The sequence below is a fragment of the Grammomys surdaster genome, unplaced genomic scaffold (genome assembly GCF_004785775.1).
Source record: "Grammomys surdaster isolate TR1022 unplaced genomic scaffold, NIH_TR_1.0 125940, whole genome shotgun sequence".
NCBI lineage: Eukaryota > Metazoa > Chordata > Mammalia > Rodentia > Muridae > Grammomys > Grammomys surdaster.
This window is the reverse complement of record NW_021620762.1, coordinates 3,633,579-3,660,871: the sequence shown is the minus strand read 5'-3', so window position 1 is coordinate 3,660,871 and position 27,293 is coordinate 3,633,579. Positions and strand designations below refer to the sequence as shown.

Below are 27,293 nucleotides of genomic sequence, written 5' to 3'. Positions count from 1 at the left end.
AGAGAGAGAGAGAGAGAGAGAGAGAGAGAGAGAGAGAGAGAGAGAGAATTATGAAGTTGTGAACACACTCAAGACCAGGTCATTGTTAAACAGAAATGGAGATGGCTCAGACTATGAAGTGCTTGTCACACAAGCGCAGCAACCTGAGTCTGGTCCCTTGGAGCCCACATTTAAAAAGCTACACAGAGCCAGACATGGTGGTGCACACCTTTAATCCCAGCACTTGGAAGGTAGAGGCAGGCAGATTTGTGTGAGTTCAAGACCAGCCTGGTCTACATAGTGAGTTCCAAGCTAGCTAGGGCAGATGGCCTGACAGATCAATCTGGGACTCACTGGTCAGCCAGCCTGGCCCAACTGAACTGTAGGCTAATGAGAGAGTGTCTCAAAAAAAAAAAAAAAAAGCATACACTTCCTAAGGGATGACACCCAGTTGGGTGTCTTCTGGTCTCTATTTGCATGTACACACACACACACACACTCAGTTCCCATACCAATGGTCCCCTTCATGCTCCGTCAGGGACTGGTTACCTGTTGTACAATCTCTGCAGCCATGTTGCTGTCAGCAGGCCAGCCACTAATCCTGGTTGAGTTGGTCACTGAGAAGTCTTTCAGGCATGCATCCAACCCATGGTATTTTATTTACGGGTAAGAGACTAAAAAGCCCTTGGGCTGAAAGAGCCCTGTCCTAATGCAACCTTAGTATCTAAACATACAGGGAGAGAGAGGAGACTTGTGGGTAGAAAAACACTCCCTAGATGATCCCATCCGGCCAATCCTGAACCTGTATAGTCCGCCCTTAAAGCAACATCCCATAAATCCACATGAGGAGCTTGCAGTTTGTGGGATTCAGCCACACCTCTGTGTCTGCCCCACCCATAGGTGGCACTATGACCTGTGTGCACTAGCATTCACACACCCTGGGCATGAATCACGGCGTGCCTGCATGTGTGTGTGGCCATCCCTCACCTTCTGTTTGTACTTTGTTTGCACAAAATGTGCAAAGAGGGAGCTTTAGTCAGTGACATCATGGATGTGTGTGTGTGTGTGTATGTGTATGAGAGTGTGTGTGTGTGTGTGGCTACGGGTTGGAACAGAGCCTCTTTCATGTTCGGCAAGCACTCTACCACCGAGCCACACCCACAGCACCAATTACTATTGCTGGATTCCAGAGGCTCAGTGGCCAGTCAGTTTAGCTAAAACAGTGAGCTGCAGGTTCAGTGGGAGACCCTGTTTCAAAACATTAGGTGGAGAAACAATTAAGAAAGACAAACATCGCCGGGCGGTGGTTGCTCACGCCTTTAATCCCAGCACTTGGGAGGCAGAGGCAGGTGGATTTCTGAGTTCAAGAGTTCGAGGCTAGCCTGGTCTACAGAGTGAGTTCCAGGACAGCCAGGGCTACACAGAGAAACCCTGTCTCGAAAAAAACAAAACAAAACAAACAAACAAAAAAAGACAAACATCAAGCCTATACACACAGGCACATGCACAGGGAGTATGACAGCACACACACACACACACACACACACACACACACACACACGCATGCATGCATATGCATGTGCACGTACACATCAAATATACAATATAGCTGATAACTTTTTTTTGAGACAGGGTCTTACTTAGCCAAGGCTGACCCCAAATTCCCGATCCTTCTTCCTTAGCTTCCCAAGTGTTGGCTTTACAGGTGTGAGTTTTTTTTTCAAGTTTAAATTCTTCTTTGTTGTTTTTGCAGTATAGAGGTTCAAACTCAGGGCCCTAAGTAAGTTCTTTACAACAGAACCACATTCTTATCCCTGGGATTTCTGAGATAGAGCTTAGCTGTGCAGCCCAGGCTAACCTTGAACTTGACCCTGGGACTTCTGAGATAGAGTTTAACTGTGCAGCCCAGGCTGACCTATGCAGCCCAGGCTGACCTATGCAGCCCAGGCTGACCTTGAACTTGAGACCCTTCTGCTCTGGTATCTCAAGATTGCAGATGTGTACCGTCATGACTGGCATTTTGGTTAAGATTCTAATTTGTTTAGTAACTTATTTTATTCTTTGTGGGTGGCTATGTGTGTGAAGGGGTCTGTGCACATATGTGTGGGTGTCTTATGAGGCAGAAGGGCATCAGATCCCTTAGAACTGGAGTTACAGGTGGTTGTGAGCATCTGATGTGGGTGCTGGGAACTGAACCTGGGTCCTCTGTAGGGAAACCACTGAGCCATTTCTCCAGCCTCCTCCTTCTAAGGTTTTTCTCCTTCTTTTTCTCCTTCTCCTTCTTCTTTTTTTCTTCTCCTCCTCCTCCTTCTCCTCCTCCTCCTCCCCTCCTCTTCCTCCTCCTCCTTCTCCTTCTTCTATAATAGCTGTCTTAATTAGGGTTTCCTTTATATTTTAATTTTTTTATTCACTTAACATCATGATCACAGTCCCCTGTTCCTTTTTTATATTACTTTTAAAAAATTATTTATTTATGTATATGATGTACATTTGCACACTAGAAGAGGGCATTGGATCCCATGAGACTACAGTTATAGATGGCTATGAGCCATCAAGTGGATGATGGGAATTGAACTCAAGACCTCTACAAGAGCAGGCACTGCTCTTAACCACTGAGCCATCTCTCCAGCTCCCTAGTTTCTATTGCTGTGAAGAGACACCATGACCAAGGCAACTCTTATAAAGGAAAACATTTCATCAGGGCTGGCTTACAGTCAGAGGTTCAGTTCATTATCAGCACGGCAGCACACAGGCAGACATGGTGGTGGAGAAGGAGCTGAGAGTTCTGTATCTTGATCCAAACGCAGAAGAAGGGGACTGTGTATCACACTAGGTGTAGCTTGAGCATAGAAGACTCAAAGCCCATCCCCAAGTTACAGACTTCCTCCAACAAGGCTACAATGTAACAGAGCCACTCCCTATGGCAAAGCATTCGAACACATGACTCTATGGGCGCCATACCTATTTAAACCACCACAACGACCTTAAGGTTCTTCGTTTGCTTCCCAGTGGTGGCACTAAGCTCCTTCCCTCTCCTCTGCTTTTCCTAAAGCTGGATGTAGAGCCCAGACTGTGACTTGGATTCGGCTCAAGCATTCTGACACCCACTGACTCCATGTACTCGTCCAGAGGGGCTGCCTTCTGATTACCCTAGTATAGGCTACTGGGGTTGGTCGCTGCATTCAGGTGTGGCAGGCTGGTTTCTTATTGCAAATGTTGGGTTTACTTTGCCAGCCAAACAATATGTGGAGACAATGCTTGGCCTCAGAGACAGCATGGCTGAAATGCTTTACAGAAGTTTAACACCTAGAGTCTTTAAATGATCCCTTTGTAAAACAGTAATCACTTAATTCCCAATCTCTACGTTCCGGCCTCAGATGTTTCCACATCTGGCTGGGTCCTGTCCAAATCCAGTATGCTCCAGGAGAGGGATTGGGGCCACTAAGTTCTTCCGTGAAGACCTGCCTGAGAAGCTGTCTCTTCCTGCCCTATCTCCTCTCAGGTAATGGGACCAACACTTGCATGTGCCTCAACGCCACAGTGTGCGAGGTCTTCCGGAAGGGCTACCTGATGCTCTACCCCTTCAGCACTGAGTACTGCCTCATCTGCTGTGCTGTGCTCTTTGTCATGTGGAAGAACGTGGGCCGCAGCCTGGCAGCCCACTCGTGTGCCCATCCCAACAGACCACCCTTTCGCTTGCACGGGGCCATCTTTGGGCCACTGCTGGGCCTTTTGGCACTGGTGGCCGGCGTGTGCGTCTTTGTGCTCTTCCAGATCGAAGCGAGTGGCCCCAACATAGCCCGCCAGTACTTCACCCTCTACTACGCATTCTATGCGGCTGTGCTGCCCACCATGAGCCTGGCGTGCCTGGCAGGCACAGCCATCCATGGGCTGGAGGAGCGCGAACTGGACACACTCAAAAACCCCACACGCAGCCTGGATGTGGTGCTGCTGATGGGCGCTGCCCTGGGCCAGATGGGCATCGCCTACTTCTCCATCGTGGCTATTGTGGCCACGCAGCCACATGAGCTACTCAACCAGCTCATCCTGGCCTACTCACTGCTGCTTATCCTGCAGCACATCACACAGAATCTCTTCATCATCGAGGGCCTGCACCGCCGCCCCCTCTGGGAGCCTGTGGTCTCGAGTGTGATGGAGAAGCAGGATATTGAGTTACCCCGCAGAGGTTCCCTGCGGGACCTGGGTCAGGACCTACGGAGAGCCTCAAGGGCCTATATCTATTCCTTCAGCCACCTCAACTGGAAACGCAGGATGCTCAAGGAGATCTCTCTCTTCCTCATTCTCTGCAACATTACAGTGAGTGTCTGGGCAGAAGGCCGTGGGGCGTGGGGGTGGGCGTGGTGTGTAGGGGCGTGGCCCGGCCATGATGTGTGGACGTGGTCTGTGGACGTAGTCTGTGGCTACAGAGCCCCTGATTTAGGAAGTCTCTTTCTCTTTCCAATTACCTTTATGTTTCTTGAAAGCCAGGAGTATCTCCGGCAGCTCCCTGGAAGCTGCCTGGCACGAATTAATCTGCTCTGCACATAGCAAAGTGCCCTTTACAAAAGTGCGAGATTCTGACTTGCAGACTAGATGGGGGAAATGACAGGGGGCTAGTTAGAAAATGGCCACTGAACCCCTCATCCATTGGATTTGGCCAAAGAGGCAGCCCAGAACTACTTGTTTTCTATTAATCCCTAGTAGAAGAGGTTGCATTGATCTCTTAGCTTCTGGTGGCTGCTAAATCACGGACCCCTGACCCTTTCATCACTGCCATATCCCCAAAAGACAGGCAGTGTTACTGCCCATCCCCCCTTGACAGATTGAAGCTTATGCTTCTGATCAGTCCCTGCTCTCACAGCCTGTAAGTGGCAGCCACAGGACGACTCGGGTTGTTTAAGCTCCAACCCTCTAAAAGCACTGAAAACACATTCCAGATGTGAAACAGCTGGTCCATGCAGAGAAGTGATAAATTGGCTTTAAGCTGTCCTAAGAGTTCAGAGCCGGAAGTATGGGTCCCAAGAGCCAGGGCAGGTTTTCAGAGAGGTTGATGAGGTTGATCCGGGCTTTGGGAAATGGGTAGACTCCTCACAGGTGGGCAGGAGATGACGCAGATGGCTGTAACTAGCGGGAATAGTAAAGCCTTAGCTCAGGGCCTAGGACACAAACAGTCCAGCTTGGCAGCATAGATTGCTAAGTGGGAGGTTCTGCAATGTACCATGTAGAGAGGTAGCCCTCTGGGGCTCAGCCTGGCCTCGGGTAAGCCAAGGTGGCCAAGGCCCTCTGCGTCAGGGACTGAGAAAGACTCTTTCAGGAATTGCTGGTTCTAGGTCAGCCCCCCCCCCCCCGAGCTGAGTATCTTAAGATTTGGGAGCCCCTGTCTCTCACCCAGCAGCATCCTCCCCTCCCATCTCTCCCCAGCTGTGGATGATGCCTGCCTTTGGCATACACCCAGAGTTTGAAAACGGCCTGGAAAAGGAGTTTTACGGCTACAGGACCTGGTTCACCATTGTTAACTTCGGCCTGCCTCTGGGAGTCTTCTACCGCATGCACTCTGTCGGGGGACTGGTGGAGGTCTACCTGGGGGCCTGAGTGCCCAAGGAACCCAGCCACAGCAGAACCCCAAAAGTGCCAAGGCAGAAAAAGAAACATGGAGTATCTGCGCAAGACACATCACATGAAACCTGCCCGGGGTTAACAAAGTGACCCCCTCCTCAACCTGACTGAGAGGAGAGGACACCGACTGATGCTCAAAACCAAGGATGGGGCTTGGAAACAGTTCGTGTAGTCAAGAATGTGCCCCAGGTGACTGCCAAAGGCTGTGAGGGTCAGGATGAAATTGTGGGGTCTGGGGGCGGGCAGAGGCTGAATCCTTCTGTGGGATATCCTAGAAGCTCAGAACTCCAACTGGGAGCTCAGAACCCAGCACCCCAAGCTTGGCAGGCAGCCCTGATCCTCTCCCCACACGCCCCGTCTCCTAATGACCTCATTCATTAGCTACCAGGCAGGGCCCAACAGCTCTTTCCTGCTTCCATAAACCCTGTTTGTTTGATCGATTCATTTGGCTTTTGTGGCATTTGTTCCTGGGGACAGAACTGCCACTGCAGGTGTGGTGAGAGGAGAGTCCTCTCAAGCAAGAGAGTTCCTCAGCCAGGAGTGGTCTACCCCAGATAATCTCTGTCTCACTTATGGACAAGCAGGAAGAGATGGGTCTGGGCTTGTATAACCCTGACCTCCACCCTTCACCAGTACTGTCTCTTGGAACAGAGTCTCAGGGGCATTTCTGCAACTGGCTCGCTATGGGTGGTCACTGTGGCCTCTGCCTGCCCAGTGCCCAGGCCTGCTTGGTCCTCTGAGTCCCTGGGTGAGGCAGGAAGGTGAGCGAGCAGGCAACACCAGCACTTCATCCCTCTCTGAGCCCAGAACAAATATGTCCAGGGTGAGGCCCAATGAGTGTGGTCCTGGCCCTGCAGCCAAGCCTCTGCCCTTCCCAGAATTCCCCTGCTCCCATGAAATCACACACTATCAACTCCAGGGGTGATGACCCAGGCCTCTTCAACACTGGTCCTGGCTACCTGAGGCCGTGCAAAGGACTTAGGCTTTTGGCCTCTCCTGTGTGGGCTTTTCTCTAGGTAATGGCAGCCAAAGCCTGGGGGACAGAGCACAGTCCTGCAGTTGTGCACATACACATACACACACACACACACACACACACACACACACACGCACATCGCCAAAATGGCAGGTGATGGCTCAGTCATGGGGCAAGAGCCCTCCAGAGATGACCTCTGGGATATAGAGTCTCCAGCTACCCTGAAGATAAAAGCCCTAGCCAGGCACCTCCCCCAACTCCAGGCACAGAGACACAACAGCACAAGGAGGGACATTTTATTGTGTAAAGTGTCGATTGTACAGAGCAGAGATTGTACTGACAGAGGGGAGGCATGGGAGACCCGGAGACCGGAGTTGGGGCTCATAGACTATGTAACTCCCACCACCCAGGCCACAGAGAAGGCAGGGACACTGACATCCTTCAGGTTCCACCAGTCAGGCAAATTCCCCCGACCCCGGGACAGTAACAGAGCACCCTCGATACCCTACTCCAAGCCCCTAGAGCACACTCCACAGTCCTACTTCACAAGTTGCCAGCTGCCTTGGCCAGCAGCTACTCTTTCCCCCAGAGCACTGGCAAAGGAGAAGGCCTGGAACAGTAAGTAGTCTCAGACTAGGTGGCCAGGACTCCCTTCACTGTGACCAAGTGCCCCATGGGGCACCACATGGCTCCTTTTTGAGACAATCTCTTAGGGCACAGTGACCTGGCAACTTCTGGGGGCAGGCAGCACAAGGGCAGGTCTTGAAGGAGGAGCCAGAGTGGGCAGGGGTTCTGATGGGGTTGTATCTCTGGAGACAAGAGGCTCCTAGGAGAACAGCTTGGAGGACAGAGGGGCACTTTTTTTTTTTAACTCTCTGTTGTCTCCAGCCACAATGGGCACCTGAGACCTGCCATCCGGGACCAGCCACTCTGTGTGCCCCACACCCTGATAATGGACCTTTAAGCTCAGAACAATGAGTTGGGGAGCACTGGGGACTAGAACCAGCTCTCCTGGCCCTGTTCCCTCGGGTCTCCATCCTCACACCCGCTGGATCTCAAACAGCTTCACGTCGGTGTCATACCAGATGGGCGGGTCCACATTCCTACAGAGAGAGAGCACTGTTACCTTCTTGCAGGGGGTACCTTGTAGACCTCCCCCCAAGAAAGAGCCAGGCAGCTTACAAGGCCTCCACCCAACCTGATACCCTTACTCTGGGTAATGAGCGCCCGCCCTCCGTCTGATGGATTGGACATTAGTCCCACTGTGTTTTGAGGAATCCAGAGCTCAGGCTCTCATGGGAAGTCCTCAGGTAGATATCCAGATCTACCCCCAGGATGTAACTTCCCCACCCCTCACAGGACCCACCTCAAATAGATAACGCCCCACATGTAGGTACGGAACCACATGGCAGTCCCTGAGTTCGCCTGGTACTTTCGGATAAGGATGGGGTGGGGTACAGGCAGAAGTCCCACTAAGGTACCATGCTGCAGGAACCTCAAGATCTCAGACTCATCCGTCAGACCCCTGGAGAAAGAGGTGGGGCCTCCAGCAAGTACACATGTTCTCCACAACACACCCACCCCTAGCCTGGGCTGACCCCCTCTCCACGGCCACCTGCCCGCCCAGCTTCCAGACTCACTTGTCAATGCAGATCTTCTCTACCTGGGGAACCAGGACCTGCAGCAGGCGCATGATGGTCTGCAGCGGCAGCTTTGACTTCCAGGACAAGATCTGTGAGGGCCACAACCAGAGTTATGGGACAGGCTTGTCCTTGACCGACCCCCCTCCCTCTGACCACCCTCCCACTAGGCACAGTATGGCCTGCACCAAGCAGGGCCTGTGAAGGGGAACTGTTGCTTATGGGAAGGGCCAGGCCACACTGAGCACTACCACGGGCCAGCTGCTGGGCCTCGTGCCTTCCGGAAGACCTTCTCCTTTAATCCTCACAATGGCTGGATGGCACGATTATAAGCGTGTTTATTGTGCCATCCAGAGCAATCAGTGGGGCTCACAGGAAACACACAGGGAGTGGAAGGGATTTGGGGAGGAACTCAGCAAGGGCGATTGACAAAGGAATCAGTTATATGGACATCTACTGAAAGGGCGTGCAGGAGGCAAGGTAATGCACCTGGAAGGACTCTCCCTCAGCCTGGTCTCTAAAGTCTTTTGTTTTCTTTTTTATTTACTTCATGTATATGAGTACACTGTAGCTGTCTTCAGACACACCAGAAGAGGGCATCGGATCCCATTACAGACGGTTGTGAGCCACCATGTGGTTGCTGGGAAATGAACTCAGGACCTCTATAAGAGCAGCCAGTGCTCTTAACCACTGAGCCATCTCTCCAGCCCCAGTCTTTGGTTTTCTTACCCTAGGCTTTCCCCAAGCTGGAGCTCTGACCACCCCTGCTCAGTGCTGTCTGCCCAAATCCCAGCTCCCAGACCCTCCTCCAGCTGTGTCCCTCACCCAGTCTGATGTAGGGCTCCACTGGCCACTGGCTGACGCATTGGACAATCGCCTCTGTTCTCTCCATGTTTGGCTGGGCTCCTGGTTCCCAGAAAGAAATGGAAGTGACCAGGGAAGGGATAGATACAAATGGATACAAGGTGCAGCCATAGGACAACATGTCTCCTGGGGCCCCACTACAGGACTGGGGGAGGGAGGGTTGCTGCACAAGATGGTTGGTCCAGACCTATACCCTTTGCCCTGGGCCCAAGGGGCAGCCTAGCCCAGCCCAGTCCAGTGACAGGTTTAGGGCCAGGGACTGACAGAGAAGGCAGGGTAAAGGCCAGACTCAGATAAGGCTAACGGATGAGAAACCCGAAGGTCACAGGGCTTTGCTATAACTGATAAACAAAAAGGGAGAAGTCTGTGAATGCCCCCTCTCCCTCCGGTCCAGCCATGCCAACTCCAAATCCCTCGTTCTAAACACAGCAAGCTCAGAGTGCCCCAGCCCTGCCCACTCCCACACTTCAGGAATCAGAGAGAAAGAAAACAGAGTGACATTCAGGTGTCCCTAGTACCTACCCCCTCAGACAGGCTGCCTTCTGCTGAGCTTTGCTGGGATTCGGGCTCTAGAGACTTCAAGGTACCATCCTCTGATACCTGGGACTTCTCTGTCAGTTTGTCGATGCCTGGGTGGGACACAGGAGGAAGAGAGGGATATGCCATAGTACCCCTTCTGGCCCAGGAGGCTATGTGCTTCCCATTCCCAGCTGAGGTACTGTGTTTGCCTTCCCTTCTACAGTCACTTTAAGTTCTGAGCCCTGCCCATGTCCCTCCTCTAACCCCCATCAAGTGACCTAGGCCCACCCAGTACTTCCACCCCCCACATGCAGCTGAATTCCTTTTCCTCGGCTTGCTAGACAGGAATGACACTGCAGAGATCACACCCTCACCGTGCACCCCCAGCCAAACCCCACACTCTCCTAGCCTGACAGCATCCAGACCTGGAGTGGCCACCAGGCTAGTCTTCAGGGTGCCTGGCTCTGCAGGAGCGGCAGGGCGGGATCCCTCCATGGAAGTACCCTCCTGGGAGCCAACACGGGACAGAGGCTCTGGCGTCTTCCGCCTCCGCTGCAGTGCCTTGTGGATGGAGGGTGGGTCGGTGGGCAGGTTGGCCAGCTGGTGGAAGACTCCACGTTTACGGATGATGGCATAGACCAGGTTGGAATTGCCTGTGGGAGGAATATGTCTGTCCTCAGAGAGCTTTCCTTCCCACTCCACATCTGGGCTGGCTTCCAGGCAGTTTGTGAGACTGGAAGACGTCTTCCCTGGGGATAAGGACTGGATGGGGTACCCAGAGAGGGAGTGGAGCAGACACAACATGTGCATGTATGCATGTCAGTGGTAATAGTGGACGGTTAGGCTGTTGGAGATTCCGAGAAGTCACGTAGTGAGGATACCTGATGTTAGCCTCTGAAGGATGCCAAGAAGTTAGGCTGTGGGAAAGCCTAGATACTAGGTGATGGAGATACACAGATGTTAGGCTGTGGGGAAACAGCTCGGCCGTGAGCTCCTCAGTGCCCTTGTTACGGTGTCTGGAAATCCCCTCACAGTCAAGCACTACTCAGGTATTATCTGGCATGGTGGGGTAGCCTGAGCCCTACACCAGGCCAACAGTAAGTACATATCCCTCTCAGTGAGTTACAGGGACGTTCAGGAGGACACTGCTGTATGCATCTGTTCACCGTCATCTATCTCCAAGTTCCCACAGCTGTCAGGGGAAGATGGGAAGCTTTCTAGAGCTCTCAGTGGCCCCATCTACCTGTCTAGTCCTGTATCACACCATAGTGCCTTTAGCTTAACATCCACCCCAGGGCCTTTGCACACGTCCCTTCCCAAGCAATGCTTTACTGCCTACCGTACATTCATTCATCGCTCAAATATACATCTAAATTGTACTTATTTTGGAAATAGTAACAATAATTGCTAATATTTGCTGTGCCAGGTGATCTTTTGTGAGTTATTAAGCCTTCCAATATCCTCTGAGAGGGCTTTTTTTTTTTTTTTGAGAGGCGGGGGTTCTCTGCGTAGCCCTGGCTATCCCTGCACTTACACTGGCCTCCAACTCAGAGATCCAACTCCCTCTGCCTTCCGAGAGCTGCGATTAAAGGCGTGTGCCCTGCAAGAGGGACTTACAGCACCCTCATTATGCGCATCTCACGGATGAGGGGACCAAGGCTTAGAGACTAACATGCTCATGGCCGAAGAGCACATGCTTGGGGAGCCTAGATCTGCACCTGTGATACTGGTAAGGTACCTGCATGACAGCCAGCAGGACTCCTCCCACTCTGAGTTTTCCAGTCAACCAATTGGTTTTCTGAGACAGGGTTTCTCTGTATAGCCCTGGCTGTCCTGGAACTCACTCTGTAGACCAGGCTGGCCTCGAACTCAGAAATCCGCCTGCCTCTGCCTCCCAAGTGCTGGGATTAAAGGCGTGCGCCACCACCGCCCGGCAGTCAACCAATTCTAAATGAACTCTTTTGTTCAGTGGGTCAAGTTGTCTGCCTAAAGCCCCGCCCCCTGCTTGTGACTCCATGCCCAGCCGTGAGCTACGGGAGGTACAAGGCACACCTTGATTGACACTGCATGTCCCTATACTCAGATACACTACAGGTGTTCAGTAAGTACACAGGCAGGATTCCTGGGCTGGGACTTCCTTACACAGGGGCTCAGGCCAGCGCCTCACCATCAAACTGGTACTGGATAATGTTGTTGAAGACCTCCAGAAGGAAGAAGACCAGGTGGTGGTTCTGGGATGCTGAGAAGAGGAACCAGGTGGTAGAGAAGGCCTCCAGCAGGTGCAGGAGCTTGTTGGCAGTCACCATGGACAGGCTCTTGAGGTAGGGAGACACTGTAAGGGAGGAGGCAGCTTGTTCTGGGACAGCCCTGCAAATGCCAGGCCAGGGCTGACTGGCTCACCTCAACTGATCCCCCCTGACCCCTGCGAGCCTCCCAGAGACTTTGAGGCTCCAGTGTTCCCACCACCCCACAACCTCAGAGGCACACTCAGCTCATCCCTCCCAGGCATCTCCCCAACCCAGAGGGAGGAAGGACAGAGACAGGAGTGTAGATAAAGAAACAGGTTATAGAGAAGGTTATAAACTGAGTCCAAATTCCCCAGCAATAAAATGACAGAACAGGGATGCTAACTTGGGATGTGACACCTTTTAAGAGTGACAAGATGCTGTCACAAGATATGTATTCCTCAGCGCAGCTTTGTAAGTGGGAGTCAGAGAGGGAACTACGGCTTGACCCGTGTGTGTCCTTGCCATCTACCTCTCTCCCTGGCTCAGAGGAAGGTCCCAGAGGATGGTAACAGGGACTATCTCGTTTACAGAGGCATTCTCAAAACTGGCCTTGTTTGTCAGGGACTCAGTGAGGACTTGTAAAATAGAATCAACATACAGAGCCCACAACCCAGTGAGAGCCCCTAGGTCCCCTGCACTACCCCAGACACCCAGAAGTTCAATCACACCGTGGTCAGTATGTTGTTAGTTTGTACTGTCAACCTGACACAACTCACAATCACCTGGGAAGAGAGCTCAGTGAGGAATTATCTAGGTTGGTAATTGAGGTGGGGAGGTCCACTATGTGTGTGGGCGGCACCATTCCCTAAGCTGGGCCCTGAGCAGTTAGGAGTAAAGGAAGCTAGCTGAGCGTATGCAGCTAGCCGGCAAGCAATGATTGTTCATTTCACTGTTCCTGGCTATGGGTGTCATGTGACTAGCTGCTTCCCGCTTTGACTTCCCCTCCCTGCTCAATGATGGGAATTCTAAGTCAAATAAATGTAAGGGTCTCTGTTACCTCAACAGGAATGTAAACTAGATCGGTTAATGAACCAACTGGCCTAAAGACATCCACAAAAGTCATTCTGCTCCAGCCTACTGCTACCCACCTTGTTGGGTTCCCAACCCTAGCCAACCTGAACCTTCCTGGCTCCTTTCCCAGAGAGTAAGCAGCCTGTAGCCCTTTACAATGTTCTCGATATTCCTACACTATAACTAGGACAGCCTTTACCACCCAATAAACAGCCAGCAGTCACATGTGGCCATCAAATGTCTGCAATACAGCCAGTCTCAACTGAGATGTCCTGCAGGGACAGAACACACACACGATTTGAAGACTGGGTATAAAACAGACAGAGCATAAGCTACCTCAATGACTTTTATATTCTATCCATATCTAATTTAATATTTTGAATTTAGCGGATTGGATAAGGTATGTTCTAAAACCCTTTAGAAGTTGTATGTATTATTGTGTGCATGTCGTATATATATATATGTGAAAGCCATACTTCATAGGCGCTCTGTTCCTGTTGTCCCTTATACAGTACAAGAAAGCTTAGCTGTAATACATAGAAGTCCACGGACTAGTGGCTGGTGGGCTGTGGCCTAGCGCCACCTGCTGGTGATCATGGGGAAGTTAGGCTCTGGGCCCCTACCATTGACCACAATGGTGAGCAGGCAATCGAAGAGGGGTTGCAACCGCTGATGACCGCTGGTGATGATTTTGTGGAATACCTGTGCAGGGAGAGACAGGGACAGCATGAGTTACTCACCGCCTCCAGACCAGGCAATAAGAGAATGTCACCCCAAAACCCCAGGAATGCCCACACACACACCCTTACCACAATGAGCAGATCTGCATGTGTGCCTGTGAAGACCGGGATGTCCATGGGCACGCGCACTGAGTAGGGCTTGTTCAGCCGTACCCCAAAGTTCCTCTCCCCACTGAGAAGCAGCAGGATGAAGACCCCGATGTGCATCAGGCCCACCCGAGCTGGGGGTATACAACACAGGAAGCGTCACACAGAGCAGGAAGGGGAAGGGGGAGAGGAGGAACAAGGACTCATCTTCAGGGCATTAAGGAAACCCCGTGTGGGAGGTTAGGGGTTCAAGGGAAGCCCTTGTAGGAGGTTAGGACACCAGGCTTGAGCTTCTGGGAGGTAGGACAGACTGACTGGACCCCACCCGAAATCAAGACCCCCTATCTACCGCAGCGTCCCAGGCTCACTATGGTCGTACATTGATCTGCCCGGGCGTCGTTGAGAAAATAGAGGATAGGAACCAGGATATCCAACACGTCACTGCTCTTCAGTACAAAGAAGAGGAATTTCTGGGAAGGAGAGAGGGGACAGGTAGGCTGCACCAGTAAGAGAACTATCTCTGCCCCACCTTCTCCCACCTAGGCTGGGGAGGCCCAGAGGCTATCCCATCCTCAGACTCTGGACTCCACTAATCCATCAGCAAGGTTCCCTTACAACTGTTGCTGTCAGGCTGGGCCCTGGAGTCTGCTCACCTTGTTGAAGTCACAGAGTTTCCAGAAGAGAACGAGCAACTCCTGGTGGAACTGGATTTTCTTTGTGGAATTGGGAAGGTAGGTCTGGAGCAGGGGATTAGACAGCAGCCGAGCTATCCCCTTGAGGATGAACTGGAAGTCCTGAGAGAGCAAAGCAGAGGCCCTTCCAATCCAGCTCCCTCCAGCAAGACCCCTACAAATGTCTCCTCATTCTCCCACAGCCTTGTCAATCTCCAGAGCCCAGAGGACCTGGGTTTGGACATTACTGCTAGTACCCTGCAAAGTTCAGCTTCTGGACCCCTCTCCAGCAGGTCAGAAGATCCCCTATGCAAAGCTGCAGCTCCTGGAAACCCTCAGATGAACCCATTAGCTAGGTTTCCTGATCATCTAAATTCCTTGTTGGTAACTGCTGTCCTTCTCTCCCTGCATCCCCCCACCACACAGAAGTCCTCCCCAGTTCTCATAGAGCTGTCAGCTACTGAGCACACACCACAAGCCGGGCTGCGCTCAGGTTTGATCTTCATGGGGCGAGGACACGCTCAGCCACAGTCCCGGGCACCTCCCCTCCACTTGAGTCTGCCTGGACATTAAGGCTGCAGTTCCTCCCACCCCTGAGCCCCAGCATCTCAGCAAACCTCCTCCTTTAGGAAGCCCTCTTGTTACCCTGACCCAGCTGAGACTAATGAGTCAGTTCTTCACTTTCCTTCTTTTATTTTTTTAAGTTTAAAGACGGGGGTCTCCTGTAGTCTAGGCTAGCCAAGAACAACCCTAAACTTCTAAACCTCCTGCCTCCACTTCTCAGAGGCTGGCTTTTCAGTCATAGACCACCGAATCTATCTTGATCGGGTGATGCTGACAGATTGATGAGGGTTTTGTGTGCATTAGGCAAGTGCTCTGCCTACTGAGCCACACAGCCCCAGCTCCCCCCAATCCTTTCAATGCATTGAAATCCCCCAAGAATCACCATCACTATTTTACTTAGGATGGCTATGCTCCTTCATGCAGGAGGGCAGGACTTCTCTAGTCCCACACGGACACAGCCACGCAGAAGGTGGGCAGTTAGAATACACACACACACACACACATACACACACACACACACATGCCTAACTCACCTCCTCACGGTGAATGCGGGACAGGTAGTTCACAAACAGGTTCTCAGGCCCCGGAGGCTGCCAAGGAGAGGAGATATGATAAGCAGATGCCTCACTCAGGTCTGCCTGGGTAGCAGCAGTGAGCTTTCCAAAGTTGGACACCCCCAGCCTCTGGTGCCTCCCATGGTGTGACTCTTGCCCAGGGCCTGTGTTAAAGGAGATGTCATCTGCCCCCAACCCTCTCTCCCTCTGGTCCTTACATCAGCGTCATCCATGGCGGTGCCTGTGGTGGTGCCGTCCACGGTGGGACTGGTGCTGGTGGCACTGTCATGGTCCAAGGTGACAATAAGCACCTGAGCAGCCTCCTCCACCAGGGGCTCCCGGTAGTCCGAGAAGAGCAGGTGGTTGTAGGGGATCCCATAGCCCACAGGGTCATAGGCACACACGGTGTTGAGGAGTGAGGTGAAGAGGGGCAGTGCGTGTCTGCAGGAGAACACAGAGCAAGGCTGCAGGGATGCTCCCTTGGGCCGGCCTCTCCAGACACAGTCACAGCCACAGCAGGGCAGCTGTGCTATCAGGCAGTAGGCTTGGACCCAGGAGGTAGAAGGATGAGCTTGTCCATCCCCGAATAGAAAAGGCCCTCTCTATCCATGCGTTTAGCCGACTCTGACCAGGGCCAAGCTGAGCTAGGAGCAGAGGAGTCCGTTACACAGGGTGGACTCCTTGTGGAGAGCATGCTCACTCCTTTCTCCATTCTCTGAGTCACAAACTCTCTATTGGGGCTTTAGGCAAGAGGTTAGAGGAGCAAAGAAAAGACAGCTCCATCCCCTGGCTCCCAGGCACCAGGATGACTTGAATCAGGTCCAGTGGGTGTCAGGGTTCAAGTGCCTCATCTTACACGTGAGGAGACTGAGGTCTAAGAGGTTAGGCAAGTGGCAAAGGGTTGCAGTATGCCTGGCACAGCTATGAGAAGAAGAAACTCTGGCCAGGCTCTGATTGCGGCCAGTGTTGAAGGGCATTTGGGAGCCCTTTTCTTCTGGGGATAAAAAGTAGAGAACCAGCAAAACCCAGAGGAGGGGAGCCATGCCATGCAGGGGTCAGATTCCAGAAGCAGGAAGGTTAAAAGTTTAGAATGCTAATGCCTGTGTCAGCCACACAGGGGCTCAGCTGGGTGGGCACAGCTGGTTGTATGCTTCAAATACTCTGTCCCACTGATGACTGTGTGGCACCCACATGTACTCTTATCTCCATAACCCTTGAGTGACCCCAATGATCCAGACTTCTATCAGAGTAGCCCTCAGACCCTCTCCTCCACTCACTGTCCCAAAGGGCAACCACAGCCACATGTGGCTGGTGACTGATTACTATTGAGTGGTTGGTCCACCTGAAGCATACTGGAAGTATAAAATACACACTGGGTTCCGGGAAGGAAGTGTGAGAAAAAGAAGTTCAAATGATCACGATAGTTCTATATACTCATTACAAATTTAATGCTCACTTTAAAAAACATACAGAGTTAAATAAAATATATAAGTTTCCTTCCTTTTTGCTTTTTAGACAGGATCTTATGTACCACAGGCTAGCCCAGAATGCACTAGTAGCCAAGGATGGCCCTAAACTTCTTTTTTTGGGGGGCGGGGGTTCGAGACAGGGTTTCTCTGTGTAGCCCTGGCTGTCCTGGAACTCACTCGGTAGACCAGGTTGGCCTCGAACTCAGAAATCCGCCTGCCTCTGCCTCCCAAGTGCTGGGATTAAAGGCGTGCGCAACCACTGCCCGGCGGCCCTAAACTTCTTGATTCTTCTGCCTCCACCTCCAGAGTGCTGGGATTGCAGCTGTACACCGCCACACTCAGTTCACCCAGGGCTCCATGCATGCTAGACAAGCACTACACACACACACACACACACACACACACACTACCACTACTACACTACTACACACCCAGGGCTATACTTCAACCCCTCATATTATATTTCTACTAAACAAATGCAGCTCTAGACGGAAGACATGAATCTGGGCCCAGGAGCCCCCAGGAGGTTTGGAGCCTTGTTAGTAAGGCTAAGAAGACCTAGGTTCAATTATCGGCACCCATATGACAGATCACAACTGTCTGTAACTCCTGTTCCAGAGGATCAGACACCCTCACACAGACATACGTGCAGTCAAAACACCAGTGTGCATAAAATAAAAATTAAAAAAAAAAATTAAGTGTATGGCTGTTATAGTTTCACGACACCAGAGGGCAGCACGTTTCCTCAAATAAAACCATCAGGGTTGGCACTAGGTTCCTAGCACAAGACTAGAAAGGCCAGCTGCCTCTCACCTGTTCTCTGTGGAACAAAAGAACTGAACCCAGGGGTTGGTGCTGCCACTTTCTGGAGATGGGGGCAGGTACATGGCCTCTGAGAAGCATGTCAGCAGCAGCTTCAGTAGCTCCATCCTGCAGGAGGGACAGGAAAGGCTACATTAGAACCCTGTCTCCCTCTAGAAGGCACTGCCAAATCAGCCCACCTCACTGGCAAAGGTCCATGGGAAAAAAAGACCCCTGTTCCTCCCTATAAGGCCGAGGAGGGATTGTAAGAGGGCTGGGTTTTCTTGGCAGACCCTGTGGGTCTCTGAGCTAAGCAAAGGGCAGCCCGTCCAGCTCACCGGTTCATGTCATGGATATAGTTGGGCTGGGGGGGATGGGCAAAGCCCACACCAGCCTCCCAGATATATTCACAGCTGTCCAGGGAATGGACATCTTCCGCTGAGTCCTAGAAACAGGGAGTGGTTACAGAGAAGAGGGGGGTCACAAGACAAATAGCAGGGAGGCGGGCCCTGACTCCTCAAGCTCCCCCCTGTTGTCTCTAGTTGCAACAATGTAGCCCAGCATCCTCCTAAAGTCAGCCCTCCCTTGCCATTCTTGGACGAGGAGAGAAACGGGTTCTGCTGGAGTTCTTTAAAGGCTCGTTTTCCTGCAGCCTTGCATTGATTATTTTACTTGCTGAGCCCAGTTTGAGGCGGGGAGAGGGAAGAGAGAAGGTTAGGGGGTGGGGGTGTGGCAGGCTGAGGGGAGAAAGTATTCCCCTGGTGGAGTTCCTGAGTAAAAAGGCAGGCTTCCTGGTTCCAGCCCTGCACCCCTCCCACCTCAGGCAGAGAAGACAATGGGTGCTTGTGTGCTGCTGCCTAGGAGACAGAGGCAGGCTGGACACCAACTGGCTCCTCTCCAACAGTACAACCCCCTATCCCACCCAGGAGACGTATGCCTAGGAGGCCTGCCCTCTGAACTGCCCTGCGCCCTGCGCCCAGGGGAACCTTAAATGCTGGCCCCAGCAGGATCAGAGCCCAGCCTGGGTGTCTCACCACGTCATTCCTCCGGTGGTTCTGCACAGTGAAGTCTGGGCAGAAGAGCAAGTCAGCAATGGCCAGGAGCAAGGACTCTGCCAAGGGACGAGCGTTCTCATCCTCTTCCTCACCCTGCTAAAGACGCAGGACGCTCAGGGGGGCTGGCCAAGGAGAAGTGGCCCCAGGGCTTGGGAGTGGCGTGGATATGGGACAGGGTCTCAGCAGGCACGCGTAGACAGAGGGAGGGAGGAAGAGAAAGAGGAAAGAGGAAGTGACTTCCGGCTCACCCCAAACCTCTCTTAGCCAGAAGATGGCAGGGCAGAGGCAAACACTGGGAACAATGAGAAAATGTCCTGCCAGGTGTGCTGGGCATCTTGGGAATTGTGAGGACTCAACCCTTGGCACTTGACTGAAGATAAGCCCAGAGCAGATGGGGTCTGGGAGAAGATAGTATGGTCCTTCTAAAGACATAGTTGTGGGCCCTATCCCTGTACCCCTGCTCCAGGCTGTATGAGGCAGAGGCCCCTTGGGAGGGAAACCGAGGGCCTGAAAAGTTGGTACTAGCTCCTTCCCTCTCAAGGGCACCCTACCCCTAGTCCCCATCCCCATACTTCCTAAATACAGGTGGCCCTGCCAGGGTTCTCCCACCCCACACCCACCCCTGGGCAGGCCCACAGACCCCTCCACGCCCTGCCCCGGGCACTGTGGACCAGAAGAACCCCCTCCAGTCGGGGTCCTCGAAGATGTAAGGTAGCACTCGGGTGAGTAGCCGGCTGCAGTTCAGGACGACCTGTTTCTCCTTCTCAGAGTGGCAGCCACTCTCCGCTCCTTGCACCAGCTTCTCCACAGCCTGTGGGGACAGACAGCAAGGGAGGAGTATGTGAAGAAGCCCTTTGGGTTCAGGCCACCCAGGCCGCAGAGGTCAGCTAGCTCGATCAGGGAGGTTGTGACCTGGGAAAAAATAGCCCAGAGCATCAGGAGAGCAGCGTCCAGTCCACTGGATGGCCAAGACCTCATCTGTGGTACCCCTCTCTCAAGGAGTGTGTACCCACACTTGGGTACAACTTATTTTCTTCTGAGAGCTTCTTTCTCTCCTAACCCTTTTGTTTAACCCTATATAAAAGTATCCTTTTTAAAGGTTAAAGGGAGGGGCGGGGGCTGGAAGGGTGGCTCTGCTGTTAAGAATATACTGTCTGGGTTGGAGAGATGGCTCAGCGGTTAAGAGCACTGACTGCTCTTCCGGAGGTCCTGAGTTCAAATCCCAGCAACCACATGGTGGCTCACAACCACCCATAATGAGATCTGATGCCCTCTTCTGGTGTGTCTGAAGACAGCTACAGTGTGCTCATAAATAAAATAAATAAATCTTAAAAAAAAAAAAAAAAGAATACACTGTCTAACCGCATTTGGTGGCCCACATATATACTCCCAGCACTCAGAAGCCAGAGACAGGTGGATCTCTATGAGTTCAAGGCCAGCCTGGTCTAAATAGTAAGAACTAGGGCATCCAGGGTCTCAACAAAATAAAGAAACCAAAACAACGACAATAAAAACCAACGTATTATCCTTGCTGAGGACCCAGGGTTCCGTTCCCAGCACCTACATGGTGTCTCACAACCATCCATTAGTCTAGTTCCGGGGGATCCAATACCTTCTTTTGCTCTCCACAGGCACCAGGGATGTACACGGAACATATAGATGCATGTAGGCAAAACATTCATACACATAAAATAAATAAACCTTTAAAAAAAAGTTAAAGACCTCGTTTATAATAGAGAAAGCTCTATTTGGATGCTGGAGCACCTCATGGAAAAGCAAAGCGAGGTTGGAAAGATAGACCAAAGCTCTCGTAAACGGCGGCTGCCGCCATGGTTACTTATCCCTCACCCCCAACAAGGAGAACTGGAGGTGAAGAGGTTGGTCCTCCAGGATCTGTAGATGGGATACTTCAAATAAGCAGCCTGTCCTACTGTGGACTAGGCCACTCTGGGAAGGGTGGGACAGCAGTGAGGGACCAGACAGCTCATACCTTGTAGCATAGGGTGGCCAAGTTAGAGGGTGACTCCTCTCGCACAGCCCGGATCTCGGCTGCCGGCACCAGCGCAAAGACATCCTGCACCGAGGTAGCTGTGTCTGCCCAGAACTGGTCCCAAAAAGCATTGTCGGTGGCTTCCACGGGCTACAGGGGAATCCAGTATTCACAGTGAGCCCTGGCAGAGAGGCCATAGCGGCTATCCACCATCCCAGCCAGCATCCAGGAACCTCCCCATCTGGACGAAGAGCCTTAACCAGCTGCCACAAGATAGGTGTGCATGGGCAACGATCCGCTAGATTCTAAAGCCCACCGTGTCGCCGAGGGTTTGTGTGTCTCTGGCTAGGTCCCCATCCTCCTCTGAAAGAGAAGCTGACACCCTCACCAGGTCACATCCCATGGCCTCACCAGTAGGTCAAGTGTCTAGGAGCTCTCCCCAAAGGCCATATGCACCCCACTTACAGTCACCTGTGCCGTCTTCTCACTAGCAACTCTTTCTCAGCTCATCCACCAGTGCCAGACCCACCGGCCCCCACACGCTCCTCCTAGCGCCCCCTGCTGGCCCATGCTGCAGCTCCAGTCACTTTCTGGGAGCTTCAACCTCCAAATGGACCACCCCCCCCACCTTAGTTCCTCCTCCCCATGCCTTGACCTAAAAGCTTCAGGGGCTCCCCACTGCCTGCTGGATCAAGTCAACACATCAGCTCAACATTCACCAAAGATCTTAAATATGCCTTGAGGCTGGGATGCAGTCCAGTTGATAGGGTGCTTGTGTAGCACGCACAAAGCCCTGGAGTGGATCTCGAGCAGTGTGAACATTAAGATTGGAGGTAAGGGACTATGACCCCAGCACTTGGGAAGATCAGAAGTACAAGGTCATCTGCAACTACATAGTGAGTGAGTTCAAGGACAGCCCGGGATTCAACAGACCTCATAACAAAACACACACACACACACACACACACACACACACTCCTGTATTTACTGCCCCTAGACATGACCATGGTAAATTTCTTTTGTTTTGCTCAGGCTGTCCTCATTTCCCAGTAGGCTCTTTTCATTTCAGCAATAATTACAAAGTCCTAAAGGTTTGGGGCTTGCGACATGGCTCAGCTGGTAAAGGGGCTGCCCCTAAGCTTGGTGGCCTGAGGAACTCAGAGTCTACTTATCGAAAGGGGTGAGCCAGCTCCCACAAACTGTCCACGTGTGTGACTTTGACCTTCCTCAAATATATACACACAGATGGTTTTTTTATTTTTTAAAGACTTTTAAAGAAATTTATTTATTTATTTATTTTATGTGAAGAGGGCATTAGACCCCATTACAGATGGTTGTGAGCCACCATGTGGTTGCTGGGAGTTGAACTCATGACCTCTGGAAGAGCAACCAATGCTCTTAACCCCTGAGCCATCTCTCCAGCTCCTTATTTTCTTAATTTTAACAGGCTGGGTGTAGTGGCACACACCTTTAATCCCAGCACCAGGGAGGCAGAGGCAGGCAGATCTCTGTGAGTTTGAGACCAGTCTGGTCTACAGAATGAGTTTCAGGACAGCCAGGGCTACACAATAAATGCCTGTCTCAAAACACACAAACTAAGGTAATAAACAAATTCTGAAGGTCCTATTGAGACAAGCTTTAAAACTACATGTGCTCCTGGGGGCTAGAGAGATGGTTCAGAGGTTAGGAGTGTACGCTGATCTTCCAGGGGACTCAGGACTCAGTTTGGTTCCCTGAAACTCCAGGGATCCGACACCCACTTCTGGCCTCCATAGGCACATGCCCACTTGTGGCATACACACAAAGAAATGCACATAAATAAAAATGAACTTTTTAAATATAGAACTTATGGTCTCTGAATCATAGACAGTCATACAGGTAAATGAGCAAGGCAACCAGTTTCCATGATAAATTTCACCCCTAGAATTCTTCCCTGGGATGAACAGTTTGATGTCGATTTGATGCAGGGTGGGGTCATTTGAGAAGAGGGAACCTCAATTAAGAAAATGCCTCCAGCCGGGCAGTGGTGGCGCACACCTTTAATCCCAGCACTTGGGAGGCAGAGGCAGGCAGATTTCTGAGTTTGAGGCTAGCCTGGTCTACATAGTGAGTTCCAGGATAGCCAGGGCTACACAGAGAAACCCTGTCAAAAAAGACAATAAATAAATAAATAAAATGCCTCCATAAGATCCAGCTGTAAGGCGTTGTCTTAATTAGTGATTGTTGGGGAAGGGCCCCGCCCATTGTGGGTGGCGCCATCCCTGGGCTGGTGGTCCTGGGTTCTGTAAGAAATCAGACTGAGCAGCCATAGAGAGCAAGCCAGTAAGCAGCACCCCTCCAAGACCTCTGCATCAGCTCCTGCCTCCAGGTTCTGGCCCTGCTTGAGTCCCTGACCCCCAAGTTGCTTTGGTCATGGTGTTTCATTAGCTGCACAGACATGCTCCCATGCTCCCGCCTGGGAACCTCCAGCCTCAACTTCTACACCCCACATTCTTGACTGAGGTCTAGAGCCACTCTCCTCAGCCCAGCAGCCCAGCAGCCCAGCAGCCCAGCAGCCCAGCATTGCCCCTGCACTCAAAGTTGAGGCAGATGAAGCTGAGGTGCTGAAGCTGACTCCTGACAAGGCAGAGTGCCAGGGGGCTACCCAAACTCAAGGCTGGGGCTGCAGGCTTCACTAAAGTGCCCACCCTCCACTCCATTCTGGGGAGCCCCAGGGTAACTTTTGGCTGCACCCTCACTCCCAGAACTGGTAGAGCAAGTTAGCCGAAGGTAAACAAAGGCCAAAGGAGAGGCCCTGGAGCTGGGGTTTGCTGGACCTCAGCTTCACCGGCCATCTGATACACACTGGAGTGGAGGAAGGGATCAAGAGACCCCAGTTCTGGTGGCCTGGAGCCAGAGTGCAGTGGGAAAGGACATCTCAGAGGAAAGGCCTGTGGAGCTCCCCTCATTGGGAGCACCTCTGGAAATCTGCTACCTGTAATACTCAGCTCACCTCCCAGGTACTCAGCATCCCTTAAAGGGGCAGAAGCAAAGGGGCTGAATACAAATGGAGCTGACCACTGACCCAGTTTGTTAGACAAGTATCACCTCAGGACTGAAATCCAAGTGAGACTTAAGAGGGACCTTCACCTAGGTCTAACCTAGAAGCAGAGGAGGAAAATCCCTTCATAAACAAGCATTTATCTTTCTACCTACCCCCACCTTTTTCATGTAGCCAGGGCTAGTCTGCACTCTCTCTCATTATGGAGACTGAATATAGGACCTCAAGATTGCTAGCCTCAGCTCGCACTTCCTCTCCTGATCCCACTGGGCCTTAGGCATTTGCGTTGACTGAGGGAGCAGCTGTAGCTTTAATTTTTTTTTATTTTATTTTTTATTTATGTGTATGTTTCTCTCTCTGTGTGTACACATATATGAGGGTGCCCCTAGAGGCTAGAAGGTGTTAGATCCCCCAGAGCTGGTGTCACAGGTAGTTGTGAGCCACCCAATGTGGGTGCCGTGAACCAAACTCTTCAGCCAAAAGAGTAGCGGGACCTCTTAACCACTGACACATCCCTCCAGCCCCAAGCCTGGCTTTAACAGTCTCCTTGTAGGGTGGGAGTGGTAAGGGGTAAAACCAGCATTCAGCTAGCCCAACAAGAATGATATGTCCTGACAGGTGATCCAAGTATTATTCTAGGCACACATGTGCATGCATGGGAACACACACCTCTCAGCTCTCACCCTAGCCTGCAGCAGAGCATCCTCAAATAAGCAGGATCTGGGGGAGAGTCTCTGGGGCCCCAGCCAAGTGAGGAAAGCGTCGAGAGTGGCCTCAGAGTTAGGGTTAAGCCCTGCCCAGAGCTGGTCAATAGGGCAGGAAGAAAACAGGATGCAGGGCAGGAAGGCAGGGAAGGCTGACCCGTAAGAGCTCAGGCCCAGGCTACGAGAAGGTGGTCCGCTTGTAACTACTGCCCAGGGAACAGCCTCTGAGGGCTTAGACATGAGGTCATCCTGTGGTCATCACATCTGCAGCCCCTTGGGGACACGGAGTTCTAAGGTCCAGGAAGACCTTTTCAGACCAGGTTCTTGAACCTTAGCTGCTCCAAGCTGATCACTACAGAATCCAAGGCTGTAGCCCCACCTACCTGTGAGAGTCCCATGCTTATAAGAAAGCCCACAGGCTAGTGAGATGGCTCAGCAGTAAAGGCACCTGGTAAAAATGCTTGGCAAACATAATTGCTGCTTGCTGCCAAGCCTACTGAACCTAAGTTCCATCCCTAGGGTCCACATGGTAGAAAAGGAAAACTGACTTCCACAGTTGTCCTCTGACCGCCACACATGTACCGTGGTACACATGTGAACACACACATACACACACATCAAAAATAATAATAATATAAATTGAAAAGAAGGAGGAGGCAGATGGGAAAGGAGGAAGAGGAGGGATAGGAGAAGGGGGAGGAGGGAGAGGAAGATGGGGAGAGGAGGAAGGGGAGTAGCCCACACTAGATCTCCAGTCTACTCTAGGCCCTAACCCGAGCAACTGCTTTTCTTCAGCTGAGAACAGACTATCTCAACCAGGTACAAACTTACTTACGTATTCAGGGGGGAAGGTCCCTAAGCAGGTCACTGCCCACCTTTCTAGATCTGGTTGGGTTCATTCTGCTCCCAAAGAATCTGCTGAGCCCACTGAACCATCTTTCAACAAGCCAGCCCCTTCCCAGGCAGGCAAACATGGGAGACTCCCCACTCCCTCCACCAGCCTACACTGTGCAAAATACCACACACACCACCCTTTTCTACTACCCATAGACTGAGAGTCCCACTTCTGAGGTTCTGGAACAAGCCATGGAAAGCAAAGAGAAGCAGTTCTGGTTTTCACCAAGTGCCTCTCAGATAGAAATGGGCTCTCTAGAAGTCCTGGCATTCCTTTCCTCAGCCTCTGACCTTTCCGAGGTGGGTAACAGGGTGTGGGAGTAGTGGTCTGCCTTTGAGGCTGTGACTGGCTGGTTGTGGGAAGACAGCTCTCCTGATCCCACTCACACTGGCCAAGAACAATATAGAGCTCTGAGAACAGCAGGATGGGGGTGGGGTTCCAGATGGCAGTAGGTCCAGAACCCTTTGACAGGGCCTCGGAGAGGCATGGCTGGGCATCTCCTTAACCATAGTAGCTTGGATCCAGCAATAAGGATTGAAAGGAGGACAGGGAAGGAACCTTGCTGGATCAAGAGGTGTGTGTTGGAGATAGGAGGTGGCTTCTGTGACACTTGTAGACTCGGGAGGAAATGTGAGAGTGTGGACTGGACTGTAGTCACCCATGGCTTCCTCTCCAACAGACCAATGATAATCTCCTCATCCCCGAGCCCCTGAATCCCCATTCCGGGTGCCAAAAAACACAGCCAATCAGCTCCACCGGACCTGGAGAAGCCCCTGGATCATCACAAGCTGGAAAGTGGCTTCCCTAGGCCTGTGGACAGCTCCTCTTACCCAGCTGCCGCTGCCTGCCACTCTGTGAGCTCCCAGGAAGACCTGGGCCTTCCCTGCCCTCAGGCATCAACTAGGGCCCAGAGACGCCACCGTTGCCACCGCGCACCAGCTGTTTTCCCCGACCCAGGCAGGCGCCGGCCCGGCTTTGTTTGCATTGAGTCAGCCGGGGCTGTGTGTCCGGGACCGTGGGCATTGAGGGGCCGGGAGAAGAGCGGGGCGATGGATGGGTAGGTGGGAGCGGGAAGAGGCTGGCTAAGCGAGGCTGCAGGCACTGGGGGGCGGGACAGGGGGCGGATAACGTTGTCGCCGCCGGCTCCAGGAGTAGGCACACGTCAGCCTAAGGTGGCAGCAGCAGTGCCCGGGAGAGTGTTCCCAGGGGAGAGTAGGCATAGGGTGGGCTCCCAGGGGCAAGGATGGAGCCCTAGTTACAAAGGAAAGGTCCCGTTCCGGTGCTGGTCTCAGCATCCCCCTCTGGACTAGCCGGTCACCCCACCCTCGGGCGAGCAATGTTCACCCAGCCCCCGGCCCTGCCCTGCCCCCCAGGCAGGCAGGTGGATGAAGACGCTGGGTCCCCAGGCGCACCTGAGTCTTGGTGGTCAGCTGGATCACCGCCTTCCGGAAGTTTAGCTTGGAGTCTGCGGACCCCATGTCGATGGAGCCCGCTCCGGCCCGACCCCGGATTCCGACTCTGCCGCGGGCTCCGGCTGTGGCTCCAGCTCCAGCTCGGCAGCCCCGGCTGCTCTCAGGGGAGAGGAGCTGCGAACCCCGCCCGCCGCCGGCGTCGGCCCCACCCCCTGTGTGGCCCCGCCTTTAGATCCGCCCCTACGAGGCCCCGCCTCTGCACCTGCCGATCAGGCCTCCAAGAAGAGGTCCTTAGTGGAACACAATTCCTGGTCTTCTTTCTGCAACCGAGTGTTGCCCCCGCTCCATCTCCCGCTCCTGCCACCCAGTCCGCAAGACTGAAACCCTCCTGGTATCTCACCTTGTGCGTCCACCTTCA

General features: G+C 52.5%; 2 protein-coding genes across 4 annotated transcripts in view; one reads left to right on the top strand and one right to left on the bottom strand.

Annotated features, from left to right (window-relative positions):
• The window catches only part of Otop3 (otopetrin 3), a 12,285-nt gene extending 6,250 nt beyond the window's left edge, over positions 1–6,035 (top strand). Inside the window, exons 6-7 of one of the 2 annotated variants that reach the window (XM_028752955.1) lie at positions 3,482–4,296; positions 5,401–6,035. In XM_028752955.1, the coding sequence (XP_028608788.1) occupies positions 3,482–4,296; positions 5,401–5,571 (986 nt within the window). In that variant the 3' untranslated portion in view covers positions 5,572–6,035. The remainder of the gene's footprint in view (positions 1–3,481; positions 4,297–5,400) is intronic. The other variant, XM_028752956.1, reaches the window with a different exon arrangement.
• Positions 6,036–6,850: 815 nt separating this feature from the next.
• Hid1 (HID1 domain containing) lies at positions 6,851–27,081 on the bottom strand. Of its 2 annotated transcripts, none has more exons than XM_028752837.1 (19): positions 26,876–27,081; positions 20,825–20,974; positions 19,475–19,645; positions 18,814–18,927; positions 18,118–18,224; positions 17,792–17,908; positions 15,728–15,950; positions 15,489–15,545; positions 14,374–14,514; positions 14,100–14,190; positions 13,703–13,854; positions 13,517–13,595; positions 11,762–11,926; positions 10,020–10,247; positions 9,598–9,704; positions 9,037–9,117; positions 8,212–8,303; positions 7,938–8,096; positions 6,851–7,674 (listed from the first exon to the last, which is right to left on the bottom strand). In XM_028752837.1, the coding sequence occupies exons 1-19, from the start codon at positions 26,939–26,941 to the stop codon at positions 7,611–7,613; spliced, it is 2,364 nt and encodes a 787-aa protein (XP_028608670.1). In that variant the 5' UTR covers positions 26,942–27,081; the 3' UTR covers positions 6,851–7,610. The 2 variants fall into 2 exon arrangements, with proteins under 2 accessions (XP_028608670.1, XP_028608669.1); XM_028752836.1 differs by having other exon boundaries at positions 18,814–18,930; positions 26,876–27,045.
• Between the last annotated feature and the right edge of the window lie 212 nt (positions 27,082–27,293).